Here is a 13,143-nt window from a genome sequence, read left to right as displayed (position 1 = left end):
TCGTAGTTGAAGTTTATCACTTAAAAATTGCTTCCTTTCTGACCATTTCCATTGTCAGTCACAGGATATTGTGATGCCTAAACTAGGCTACCATTTATCTATTGAGGTAGAGATCTCCACTTATTGGATGTTAAGGCCTTGAAAAACAATATTAAAAGGACTCTGATCTTTAGGTCCTTCTATGGTAATTATCTTTAGGTCCTCCTATGGTACAAAACAAACTATAGCGAGGTGGAATCTGTGATTTGCCAGATGTACTAGGGTGGGGAAACCTGACCTTTACGATGTGCAGGGACATTTCTACCAGATCTGTGAGCACACCGTGGACCTCACAGAGCTCCAGGTAAGCAGTTGCCGAGCAGCCACGTTGCTTGCTTTGATCTAAAGTAAGCATATCTGTCATTAATGTGAAACTTTATCCGAGTTACAGAATGGTGTGGTTACATTTGTGTGTGCCTCTTGTACCTGGCTGTGTTTTATATTGTTACTGATACAGAACTGGAATTTTCTGTCTCTCTAGTTACATACCCCAGATCTATACTGATGGACCCACAGAATCTGAAAAGGCTGCTATCCAGCGGGGACTGCTTTGTGCAGGATGGATCCTGTAATGACATTGCTCCTCACCTTCACAAGTGCAGAGAATGTCGCCTGGACCGCTTTGGGCGGAGCAAAGAACAGCGAGATTCTGCAGTCTTCTGCCGCTTTTTCCACTTCCGGAGGTGAGCTCAGTCCGAGAACAACAACTCTGCAGAAAATAGAAATAAGGAACATACTTTTAATTAAAGTTGAAACCCTAGGCTCTCTTCCCTCTCCCCTTCCTCCCTTATATTTAAGTGTATTTTGCAATAGTTTACTTTTAACAATTATTTGAGTTGAAATGTAAACTCCAGATTGGGGTAGAAAATTAGTATTAAAATGTCTTCAGGGACGAGGGAAAAAATTATTGGCCCTTGTGAGCCACTTAACGTAAGAGAGTGCAGATTTATTGTATGCTGGTGCCATGTTACATATTATACTACACATTGCATAAGAAAATGAAGGGGAGGGTGCGATGATTCTAGGTAAAGAAGGGACAAACTCGAGCTGGGTACACCCTATGACGACGCTAGGATAAACTGTAGCCCACGACAGGTTGTTGGTTGCTCTGGACCCCATCCCTGTGTAACAAAGCGCTGATTGTTCTTCATGGTGGTCCCCACATCCTTGGTGAAAAATGATGATTGCTACTGAATAAAGCAGACAGCTACGATTATACCCCTTTTACCCCGACCTGAAAATCCTGGCTTGATGCACGTGAACACACATCAACCCGGGATTTTTGTCTGTGTAAATGGATCCATCGGGAATCCAACTCTGGTAGTTTGCAAGTTGACCACAGGTGCCTGGATTCGAGAAGTGGTCTCCCAGGGGTACGCCCTGTCTTTTCGGCACAGACCGCCCCACCAGTTTTTCTGCACGAGTCCTTCTCAGGACAAGACCAAGGCGTTACAGATCCAGGAGGCTATAGAGTCCTTGCTGAAAGCAGGGGTCATTGTTCCCGTTCCTCAATCGAGGGACGGGGTATTATTCGTCTCTGTTTCTGGTGCAGAAACCCAATGGTTCTCATCGCCCTATCCTCAGCTTGAAGTCTTTGAACAAATTCCTCAGAGTTCCCAAGTTCAGGATGGAAACGTTACGTTCCATCATTCTGGCGATGGAACCGGGGGATTACATGGTGTCCCTGGATATCCAGGACGCCTACCTCCATGTTCCGATAGCACCTTCGCACCAGCGGTATCTGAGGTTCGCTATCCTTCAACACCACTATCAGTTCCGGGCGCTACCCTTTGGTCTCTCCATGGCACCGAGGGTGTTCACGAAGATTATGGCGGTCATGGCCGCACATCTTCGGAACCAGAATGTACGGCTGCTGCCGTATCTGGACGACCTCCTGTTGCTGGTGACCTCCTCGGAGGTACTGCTTCAACATCTCCACCTGACGATCGCTTGCCTGCAAGCACACGGGTGGTTGATAAATTGGAAAAAGTCCTCCCTGATTCCATCACAGCAGATGGTTCATTTGGGAGCCCTGCTGGATTCGCGTCAGCAAAGGATCTTCCTGACTCCGGAGAAGGTCGCCTCCCTACAGCTGCGGATACGCAGTTGCCTGAGCCGTTGCCGCCTGTCGGTCCATACGGCTATGAGAGTTCTGGGGTCCATGGTGTCGACATGGTGGAATTTGCCCAGTTCCATTCCCGGCCCCTGCAGGGGCTGATTCTATCGGAATGGAACGGGTTACCTCACCGGATCCGCTCTCAGGTGCTGGTGTTGTCTCCTGACGTTCGGCAATCTTTGGCTTGGTGGCTTCAGACAGCTCATCTGGTCGAGGGGCGCCCCTTTTGAATCCCGGACTGGGTCCTGCTCACGACGGATGCCAGTCTCCGGGGTTGGGGGGCAGTGACCGGCTCATTGTGTCTCCAGGGTCGTTGGTCTGCGGAAGAAGCACCTCTCCCCATCAACATCCTGGAACTGCGGGCAGTATACAGGGCCCTGCAGTCGTCCGGTCCCGCTCTTCACGGAAGGGCGGTACAGGTGCAGTCCGACAACGCCACCACGGTGGCGTATATCAACCACCAAGGAGGAACTCGCAGTCGGGCAGAGATGTCGGAGGTGTCTCGAATCCTCATTTGGGCGGAGTGTCACATTCCAGCTATCTCAGCGGTCTTCATCCCCGGAGTCCTCAATTGGGAAGCGGACTTCCTCAGCCGTCACGACGTGGATCCCGGGGAATGGTCGCTTCACCCAGAGGTGTTTCAGCTACTCGTGGACAGGTGGGGACTGCCGGAGCTGGACTTGATGGCCTCCCGTCACAATCACAAGTTGCCCGTTTACGGGTCAAGGACAAGAGACGCAGGCGCAAGTCTGGTGGACGCGCTGTCGGTGAAATGCACGTTTCACCTGGCGTATCTGTTTCCTCCGACATCCCTACTTCCTCGGGTTCTGCGGAAATTCAAGCAGGACGGCGGCACGCTCGTGCTGGTGGCTCCGGCGTGGCCCAGACGTCCTTGGTACTCCGATCTCAGGAGCCTCTCCATTGATGCTCCGTACCTTCTTCCTCAGCGTCATGACCTGTTGTCTCAAGGGCCCTGCCTTTACCCGGATCTGGGTCGGCTGTCTTTGACGGCGTGGCTCTTGAGACAGCCGTCTTGAGGTCTCGGGGCTTCTCCAGTTCGGTTATTGGTACCATGCTCAGGGCACGCAAGCCTGCTTCAGCACGGATTTATCACAGGGTGTGGCACACTTACTTTCAGTGGTGTGAGTCCAGACATTATGATCCTCAGGTGTTCCGAGTTTCTAGGATCGTGGAATTTCTTCAATCAGGATTGGACCTCTGCTTACGCCTTGCATCTCTGAAGGTTCATGTGTCCGCCTTGTCCGTGTGGTTTCAACAGTGGATTGCAATACTGCCGGATGTTCACACCTTTTTCCAAGGTGTTCTCAGGATCCAGCCTCCCTTTGTGGCTCCTTGGGACTTGGTGGTTCTATGGGTCCTGCAAGGTCCTCCGTTTGAGCCTCTTGAGTCGGTGGAGCTCGAGTGGCTGACATTTTGCTTCGGCCAGGAGGGTGTCTGAATTTGGCGCGCTTTCCTGTCGCCCTCCTTTCCTGATTTTTCACCAGGACAGAGCGGTGCTCGAAGTTCCACATTAACTAGGAACTTGTGCCAGCTTTTCAGTCCCCTGATCTTTCAGCTGGTGAGACTTCCTTAGATGTGGTCCGGGCACTTAGAATCTATGTGGACCGGATGGCTTCAGTTAGGAAGTCTGATTCCTTGTTTATCCTCTTTGGTTTTCACAAGAGGGGTTGGCCTGCCAACAAACAAACATTAGCCCGTTGGCTTCGTTCCGTTATTTGTGAGGCCGTCTGGTCTGACGCACCTGGCTTGAAATGGGCTGTGTGGCTGGTCACCGGTTTTCCGTCTCCCATTTCTGTGAGTATGGTTTCTTGTGTGTTCCAGTCTTCCTTTTCTCTGTTTAGTCTCCTCCTCCGGCCTTGGCTGCTTACCAACTGAGGTGCTGTGGCTCAGGGGCGGGGTATAGAGGAGGACGGACCCAAGTGCATCCTGGGAGCAGCTAAAGCTTTAACTGTGTGGTGCCCATGGATCCAGATCCAGCTATACCCCAAGGTCAACCCTGTGGACCCTATGGACTTCGTAGAAACAGAGATAACAAAGGTAAGTTCTTACCATATCTCTTGTTTTGTCCCGGGTCTGATCCTGGTTGGAAACTCAATCCGATATCCCGGGTAAGATTCGGGATTTCAGTATAAAAGGGGTGTGAGTGAGCTGCTGGAGGATCTTCCCCTTCAGCCTCCTGAGTTTGAATAAACTTGGGAGGTGCTGGCAGTTTAAACCAGCTAATTGTAACACTGAAGTCCCAGGGACCCCAACTTCAGTCTCAGGGAGACTGCTGCCCCAACTCTGGAAGTAGTCTAGGCGGATGAAGTAGAGAACGCACCACACGTTCTCTACTTCAAGTATTGTAGAGTTGGACTTTCTCCCCATGCTGTCTATGGGAGAACATTCCCTCCCGTTCACTGGCAACAATGTTAAATACAGCTGAATGCTGTGCATTGATTTAGCTGGATTGGTTATGGGACGGGCTGGATTACCCCTTCTGTATTTTTATTTGTTTTTTTCCTTTACTGTATGTAAAGGCGGGTACACACTAGACAATGTGTATAACCAGCGATGGTACGATATATATTGGACGGTCCGTACACCCTGCACGATCTGGTGTACGACCACCTGATATATCATTCCCCTCCAGCATCCATGCCAATGGATCTTCAGATCTGAAGATGCAATGAATAACACATGGGAGCGCGCAATAGTGCATACACACTGGACGATTTGTCCCGATTCGCCTCAAAACGACAAATCGTCCAATATATTGTGTAGTGTGCACCCAGCTTAAAGGGGCTCTGTTTATCCTCTGGACCATTTAGAGTTTTTTTTACATTTGACTTCTTTATAACACCTGTATGCTGCTTATTCCCAATACCTATAGTTGGGAATAATTTTGTCTTTTTAAAGACATTTTATTTGCGTTTATCAACATGTTACTGCTTCCAAAGTCGCCTGCCTCTGGCGCTTATCTGGTAGTCATAAGTTACCAGCAAACACTCTTCCGTTTTCTGGCTTTCCTGAGGTTGAGCCCATTGTAGGGGCCTGGTTTTATCAGCAATTTACCTTCCTACAGCGCAATGGATGAGTCTGCAACAGGCATACACTGATGGTGAGAGGGTAATCCCTACAGCCCAGGTGTTGAAGTAAGCCCGCTAGGGTTGCTCAAGAAGACAGGCCTACACCAGTCTGTACCAGCTGGCAGAGAAAGCCCCGCCGGCCACATAAGGTTTACAGGTTCAATGTTTTTGCATCCAAAGATTCTAGTTTTTGTCAGATGGTTCTTTGCATAGAATCCTTTGTAGAGACGCCATAGGATTATCCAGAAACTGACTTGTAAACATTCCATTTTAAGAATCTGCTTTATAAATTTTTTTTTTTTTTTTTTGCTGTAACTATAGATTGATTCGTAGACCTTGCATGTGATGAATAATACAAGTCTCTCGTTTGCAGATTACACTTTAACAGGCATGGAATACTGCGGGAAGGAGGCTTCCTGACGCCTAATAAATATGACGCTGAAGCAATAAACCTGTGGCTGCCGTTAGTGAACAACGTTGTGGGGCTGGACCTAGACACGGCCAAGTACATTCTGGCAAATATCGGGGACCACTTCTGCAAGCTCGTCATGTCTGAAAAGGAACTGATGGCTTCTTTGGACCCACAAAGTAAGTGCCTCCGGACGGTGGTCTATCGCCACCCGCAGTCTGTTTTTTTGTTTTTTCTTCTTGTTTGCCAAATGACTAAAGTCCATCTCTCCGCTGCAGAACAAGTGGGCTGGAAGCGCGCTGTGCGGGGGGTGCGAGAAATGTGCGATGTTTGTGACACCACCATCTTTAATCTCCACTGGGTGTGTCCCAAATGTGGCTTTGGCGTGTGTGTAGACTGCTATCGGATGAAAAAGAAGAGCATGAGCAATGGTAAGTGAGACGTCTTCTATATGATACATATTTACCACACTGTCCCTTTTAAACCTGGACTCATGAATCACACAGGCTCTGCGGCTGATTAAACCAGGGAACCTGTGTAATTCCTGAGTGTCCTGGTTTAAAGGGATAGCATGGTATGCCTATATATAGCATGGATTTTCTGTGTAGGCGATTTTATTATTTCTCTCCATATGAGCGGTGGGCAGTAGGTATGTTGAGGAATGATTGTTGTCTTGTTTAATAGGTAATGAAGGAAATGAATCTTTCTCCTGGTTAAAGTGTGTTAAGGGACAGTTACATGAGCCTGAAAATCTCATGCCAACGCAAATTGTCCCGGGAAAAGGTAATTCGTTACTCCATGTTTATCGTTCTTCTGCATTGCACCTTTATTTTGTGTGTAACCCCCCACCTTCCCTGTCTCAGTATGTCTTAAGTCTTCCTCTGTCTCTCTCGCAGCCCTGTATGACGTTTGTGACGTTGTTCACGCTGTTAGAGGAAGGTGGGGAATAAAATCAAATTGTCAGTGTTCCAGCAAGCACCAAAGGCCTTTATCCAAACCAACTGTGAAAGAAGAGGTGAAACAGGTATGTATATGTGTCTGCGTATATATATTATATTATACTATACTTCGCTGCTAAATGTGGGGTTTACTTACTACTGTTCTGTTTACAGAGTTCTTCAAGCCCTGAATCGGCCAACGGAACCCTTCTGCAGCCAAATAAGGTTCCTGCGCAGGATTCCTTATCTGCTGCTAGTAAAACGCCCTCGCCTTTAGGCTCCGGCCCTTTAAGTTGGCTAACGAACATGCCTAACACTAATGTGAACAAGGAAAACAAAGGTAAATGTATATTCTGTGATCTGGCATCAGCCTAGAATATGAAATGCTCTATAGGCGTTTGTAAGCTAAAGTACACTGACCTTCTTTTTGTGTATGGACCCTTTTTAGTCCGTTTTAAATGCTGTTTAGTACGCCCTCCCTAAGTCGTCTTATTGATTCCGTGCGTCCTACAGATAACCTCTTCACATCTGCCTTGAAAACAGAAAGTAAAGCACTGCCCTCTTTTGCCACCTTCGGGAAGCCTGCCTCCAGCCTACAGACGTTCAGCAGCTCCATTCTGTCACCTATGAGTAGTAACAGCTCTGGGTTTTTACGGAACCTTCTCAATTCTTCCAGCACCAAGGTGGGGATCCTGCTTGTCCTGGTCTTGTTTACTCCTTTATTCGTGATTTACTCATCACTATTCTTGCGCTTTTATGATTCTTTCTCATTCATTTAAATTTGGTGACGCTGGAATCATGGGGTATCGCGGCTCAGCCAGGAGATTAGGCACAACAAGGACCACTTGTGGCCTGACTAATAGTTTAATACATTTTAGGGCTGAGAGAGACCTTACCTGTAAAAGGTAGGGAGTCGAACCCCCAGACTCTTCCTCAGCTTCCCAGGCCTTACCCAATAGTATCTGGCGTGCACAGCCACACCTGAGGCTGGTAAACTTTAGTCTCCATATCACATCTCCCAGATACTTGGGTGTCTCCCAGATGCAGATCCTCAAACTGTTTGTTAAACAGTGGGCCTAATTCAGACCCGCTCTCGAGCGTAGGACGCTCGCAAGCGGGTCGATGGTGCCCGCATGCGCACGACAGAGGGAGCTCCGTCGTGCGCATGCACGAGACCCGAATAGCGACAGCCAAGCTAACGCTAGGGGGCGTGCTGTCGATGGTGACTGACAGCACGCTCCCTTTGGTGGGCATGTCGGGGTCGTGGCTGCCAGACGGAGGCGTTCCCATGGGAACGCCTACCGTCTGGGTCCGGCCCCACTGACATCACTAGTGATGTCAGTGGGAGTGATTTTGGCTCTGATAGAGCCAAAATCACTCCAAAGCTTGCGGCCACGTGACTCTACCGCAGGGTCTCGTCGCAAGCTCGATGGTCGCGATGGTCTTGACCATCGCGACCATCATCATGGACGCTCGCATAATCTGTGGGTGGTAACCCACAGCTATGCGAGCGTCCAAGAGGCCACTCCATTTTTAGGTAGGAGGGCCTTGATTCAGAGCGAGTGCTCTGGTCAGAGCGTCCGGCTCTGAATCAGGCCCAGAGTCAGTACTGGGATGGGTCTAAGACGGGACTCAGCCACAATAAATATAGACTTAATGGCTTTGCAATTTCCTGTCTCTAAGAGCAGCTGCGTTGGGGTCTATGTAACACCTGTAGGTCCTTGTCAGATTTGGCCCATGCCACAAATGAATTCTTCTAGCTGAAGAAAGGAAGGAACATAAATGGACTTGTTACTTCAGACTTATCATTGTTCAAGAAGATAAAGTAACAGGCCCCCCTCATGGTATTGAATGCTAAGGGCCTGCAATATAGCTTGCACCAAGTTGTCTACCCCTTGCCACCAGGAGTCCTCATCCAAGTACAAGGAATCCTCAGTCTTAATTTAGTTTCCTCCTGTAAGAGAATTCGAGACACAGTCCATGGCTGGGCCCTGGCGCCTGGAGGCCTAGCTGTAGAGGTGCGTCTGGCATTTGTGAGGCTTGGCTGTAGAGGCAGCGTCCTGCTCATGTAGCCACTTAGAACCACTGACTCCAGGCAGGCTAGGGGAGAGAGAGGTGGATGAGCCCCCGTCAGTTTATTATTTAAAGGAAAAAAAAAGTGCCAATCTCTTGGGGGAGCCTCTATGCCCCACAGATCCTGCGCCACCCCTGTGGAATTCTAAGTTTCCACTTTCTTCACATACTTAGTACTTCTGAAAATGCTTTGGAACCTGCTTATCCGGTGATCTCTTCCTTTTCTGCAGCAAGAGAGCAGTGAGAAGAGCACGCCGAAGCTGCTTGATGACATCTTTGCTTCGTTAGTACAAACAAAGCCCATTAGTGACCAAGTCAGAAAACCAGAAGGACTTGCTGTGCAGCCCAGCCTAATGGGGTTCAATACACCGCACTACTGGCTCTGTGACAATAGATTACTCTGTCTACAAGATCCCAGCAATAAGAGCAACTGGAACGTGTTCCGGGAGTGCTGGAAACAGGGACAGGTAAATTTGCATGTTACTTTTCTGCTGTGCGTATCTGTCTGTGTGTGTTTGACCTTTATAATTAGTGTGTTGTAGTTATGTCTCAGAAATAACGTGACAATTTTTCATGCCATACCATGTGCACAGGGTCAGACTGGTCCATAGGGGTACAGGGGAAATGCACCGGGCCACACTGCCTGAGGGCCCCGTCCTGCCTCTACGTTGTGTACTCACATTATTTGTTACTCTGATAGAGGGTCCTTTACCTGGTGGAGCAGGATCACTGATCAACATGGGTGCTTTGTACGCTTCTATAGAGCCTACACCAAGATTCTCCCTCCTGCCAATCATAATGGGTGGTGACAACACACCCCATAAGCCTGGGCCCGTACAACTGCATTCCCCTGGTGAGCCCTTCATGCCCCAGTCTGACACTGACTGTGCTTTATTCTACATGGGTTCCGTACTATAGATAGACAGTAATCAGACAGATATTAGACAGTCAGTAGTTAGGGACAAAAGTCAAACACATTAAAGTTAGACATATAAAAAGGTCGATAGGTACAAAAGTTCGACATTTTTGGGTTAGGCACTTACTCCCGCAGTTAGGGTTAGGCACTTACTGGAGGGTTAGGCACTTGCTCCCGCAGTTAGGGTTAGGCACTTACTGGAGGGTTAGGGTTAGGCACTTACTGGAGGGTTAGGGTTAGGCACTTACCCAGATGATTAGGCACCAGGAGGGAGGATTAGGGTGAAGAAAAAACAAACTATAATTGTCAACCATTTTCATATCGAACTTTTGTACCTGTCGAACTTTTTACATGTCTAACTTTAGTGTGTCTGACTTCTGTGTCTAACTATTGACTTTCTAACATCTGGTGATTGTCTAATTACTGTCTATCTCTTATATCACACCCGTTCTACATTTACTGGACGTGGAAAGCCAGAAGATGGAACTGGACGCAGAACAGCCATTTGTCTCAACGCATAAAACACTTTATTAACGTTATTTTCTCCTCCCCTCCAGCCCGTCATGGTTTCCGGTGTGCACAATAAGTTGAATAGTGAGCTGTGGAGGCCGGAATCTTTCAGGAGAGAGTTCGGGGACCAGGAGGTTGACCTGGTGAACTGCAGAACTAATGACATCATCACGGGAGCCACTGTTGGGGATTTCTGGGACGGCTTCGAAGACATATCCAGTATGTAGGATTTTGGTGCATTCTCTATATTCCAGTAGCAATGGGAATTGTGTTATTAATGCTGAAAACGAGATATGGTAAGAACTTACCTTTGTTATCTGTTTCTACGAAGTCCATAGGGTCCACAGGGTTGACCTTGGGGATATAGCTGGATCAGGATCCATGGGCACCACACAGTTGAGCTTTTAGCTCCCAGGATGCACTTGGGTCCTCCTCTATATCCCGCCCCCGAGCCACAGGCACCTCAGTTGGTAAGCAGCCTAGGCCGGAGGAGAATATGGAACAGAGAGAAGGAAGACTGGAACACACAAGAAACCATACTCACAGAAAAAGGAGACGGAAATACCGGTGACCAGCAACACAGCCCATTAGAAGCCAGGTGCGTCAGGGCGGGCGCCCTGTGGACCCTATGGACTTCGTAGAAACAGAGATAACAAAGGTAAGTTCTTACCATATCTCTTGTTTTCTACTTCAGGGTCCATAGGGGGTCCACAGGGTTGACCTTGGGGATGTCCCAAAGCAGTTCAACTAAGGGCGGGGACGCTCCTGTGCAGAAAGGAGAATCCTGCGCCCGAAGGATGCATCCTGAGAGGCAAAGGTGTCAAACGCATAAAATCTTAGCAACGTTTGAACTGAAGACCAAGTGGCTGCCTTACACAGCTGAACAGCTGAGGCACCACGTTTAGCAGCCCAAGAAGGGCCCACAGAACGAGTGGAATGAGCCTTAACAGAGGCTGGAACAGGTAAATGCTCTCGTATCTAAGCCTTCCTAATAACAGAACAAAACCAACGGGCCAAAGTCTGGTTGTTGGCAGGCCAACCCCTCTTATGAAAACCAAAGAGGACAAACAAGGAGTCGGACTTTCGAACAGAAGCAGTCCGATCAACATAAACTCTGAGAGCACGGACAATGTCCAACGAAGTCTCCCCTGCTGTAAGATCAGGGGACGGAAAGGCTGGGACCACCAGTTCCTGATTGATATGGAACTTAGAGACAACCTTAGGTAAACACTCAGGACGAGTGCGAAGCACTGCTCTGTCCTGGAGAAAATAATTAAGAAGGGGGGACTACATGAAAGTGCCCCCAACTCGGAAACCCTCCTTGCTGAAGCAATAGCCAGGAGAAACAGTTTTAAGCGTTAACCATTTGAGGTCAACTGACTCAAGAGGCTCAAAGGGAGGACCTTGCAGAACTCAAAGAACCACCGCCAAATCCCACGGTGCCACCGGAGGCACAAAGGGTGGCTGAATCCTGAGAACACCCTGGAAAAAAGTCTGTACGTCCGGTAACATAGCAATTCTACGTTGGTACCAAACCGATAAAGCAGACACGTGCACCTTCAGAGAGGAAAGGCGTAAACCTAAGTCCAAACCCGACTGAAGAAAAGCCAGAATCCTTGAAACTCTGAATACCTGAGGATCATAAGTTTCTGGACTCGCACCACTGAAAGTACGTGTGCCACACTCTATGGTAAATCCTTGCAGAAGCAGGCTTGCGTGCCCTCAGCATGGTAGAAATAACGGAACTAGAAAAGCCCCGGGACCTTAAGACGGCCGTCTCAAGAGCCACGCCGTCAAAGACAGACGACCCAGATCCGGGTAAAGGTAGGGCCCCTGAGACAACAAGTCCTGCCGCTGAGGAGGAAGGTACGGAACGTCGATGGACAGACTCTGTAGGTTGGAGTACCACGGACGTCTTGGCCACGCTGGGGCCACCAGTACCAGAGTGCCTCCGTCCTGCTAGAACTTGCGCAGGACCCAAGGCAGAAGGGATGTCGGAGGAAACAGATATGCCAGCTGAAACGTCCATCTGACCTACAGAGCGTCCACCAGACTGGCGCCGTCGTCCCTTGTCCTTGACCTGTACACGGGCAACTTGTGATTGTGACGAGAGGCCATCAAGTCCATCTCCGGCAGTCCCTACTTGTCCATGAGTAGTTGGAATACCTCTGGATGAAGCGACCATTCCCCTGGATGCACGTCGTAACGGCTGAGGAAGTCTGCCTCCCAATTGAGGATTCCGGGAATGAAGACTGCCGAGATCGCTGGAAAGTGGCACTCCGCCCAGGTTAGGATGTGAGACACTTCTGCCATCGCAGCCCGGCTGCGAGTTCCTCCCTGGTGATTGATGTACGCCACCGTGGTGGCGTTGTCTGACTGCACTTGCACTGCCCTTCCGTGAAGAGTGGTGCCGGCCGACTGCAGAGCCCTGTACACGGCTCTTAGTTCCAGAACATTGATGGGGAGAGCCGCTTCCTCCGCTGTCCAACGACCCTGAAGTGACAAGGAGCCTGTCACCGCCCCCCAACCCCGAAGACTGGCATCTGTCGTGAGCCGAACCCAGTCCGGGATCCAAAAGGGGCGAACCTCGAGGAGGTGAGCTGTTTAAAGCCACCAATTCAGGGACTGTCGTACATCCGGAGATAGCACCAGCGTCTGTGACCGGATCCGGTGAGGCAACCCAATCCAGTTTGCTAGAATCAGCCTCTGCAGAGGCCTGGAGTGAAACTGGGCAAATTCCACCATGTCGAATGCCGACACCATGGAACCCAGCACTCTCATTGCCGAGTGTACCGAAAGACTGGCACAATCCAGGCAACTGCGTATCCGCAACTGTAGGGAAGATACCTTTTCTGGAGTTAGAAAGATCCGCTGCTGATGAGAGTCTAGGAGGGCCCCCAGATGGACCATCTGCTGAGATGGGATCAGGGATGACTTCCTCCAATTTATTAACCACCCGTGCATCTGCAGACAAGCCACCGTCAGTTGGAGATGTTGCAGCAGAACCTCCGGAGAGCTTGCCAGCAATAGGAGGTCGTCCAGATACGCTAACA

At 49.4% G+C, this 13,143-nt stretch overlaps 1 protein-coding gene across 1 annotated transcript in view; it reads left to right on the top strand.

Annotated features, from left to right (window-relative positions):
- Positions 1-13,143, top strand: part of KDM3A (lysine demethylase 3A) — a 45,850-nt gene that overhangs the window by 18,040 nt on the left and 14,667 nt on the right. The window contains exons 12-20 of the mRNA XM_088454273.1: positions 521-722; positions 5,618-5,832; positions 5,932-6,084; positions 6,338-6,436; positions 6,550-6,677; positions 6,766-6,931; positions 7,105-7,274; positions 8,895-9,131; positions 10,138-10,309. Of these exons, the coding sequence (XP_088310399.1) occupies positions 521-722; positions 5,618-5,832; positions 5,932-6,084; positions 6,338-6,436; positions 6,550-6,677; positions 6,766-6,931; positions 7,105-7,274; positions 8,895-9,131; positions 10,138-10,309 (1,542 nt within the window). The remainder of the gene's footprint in view (positions 1-520; positions 723-5,617; positions 5,833-5,931; positions 6,085-6,337; positions 6,437-6,549; positions 6,678-6,765; positions 6,932-7,104; positions 7,275-8,894; positions 9,132-10,137; positions 10,310-13,143) is intronic.

The sequence above is a fragment of the Taudactylus pleione genome, unplaced genomic scaffold (assembly GCF_031769625.1).
Source record: "Taudactylus pleione unplaced genomic scaffold, aTauple2 ptg000611l, whole genome shotgun sequence".
In the NCBI taxonomy this organism is placed as follows: Eukaryota; Metazoa; Chordata; class Amphibia; order Anura; family Myobatrachidae; genus Taudactylus; species Taudactylus pleione.
The sequence above is the reverse complement of the archived record's forward strand: the minus strand, read 5'-3'. Positions and strand labels throughout refer to the sequence as shown.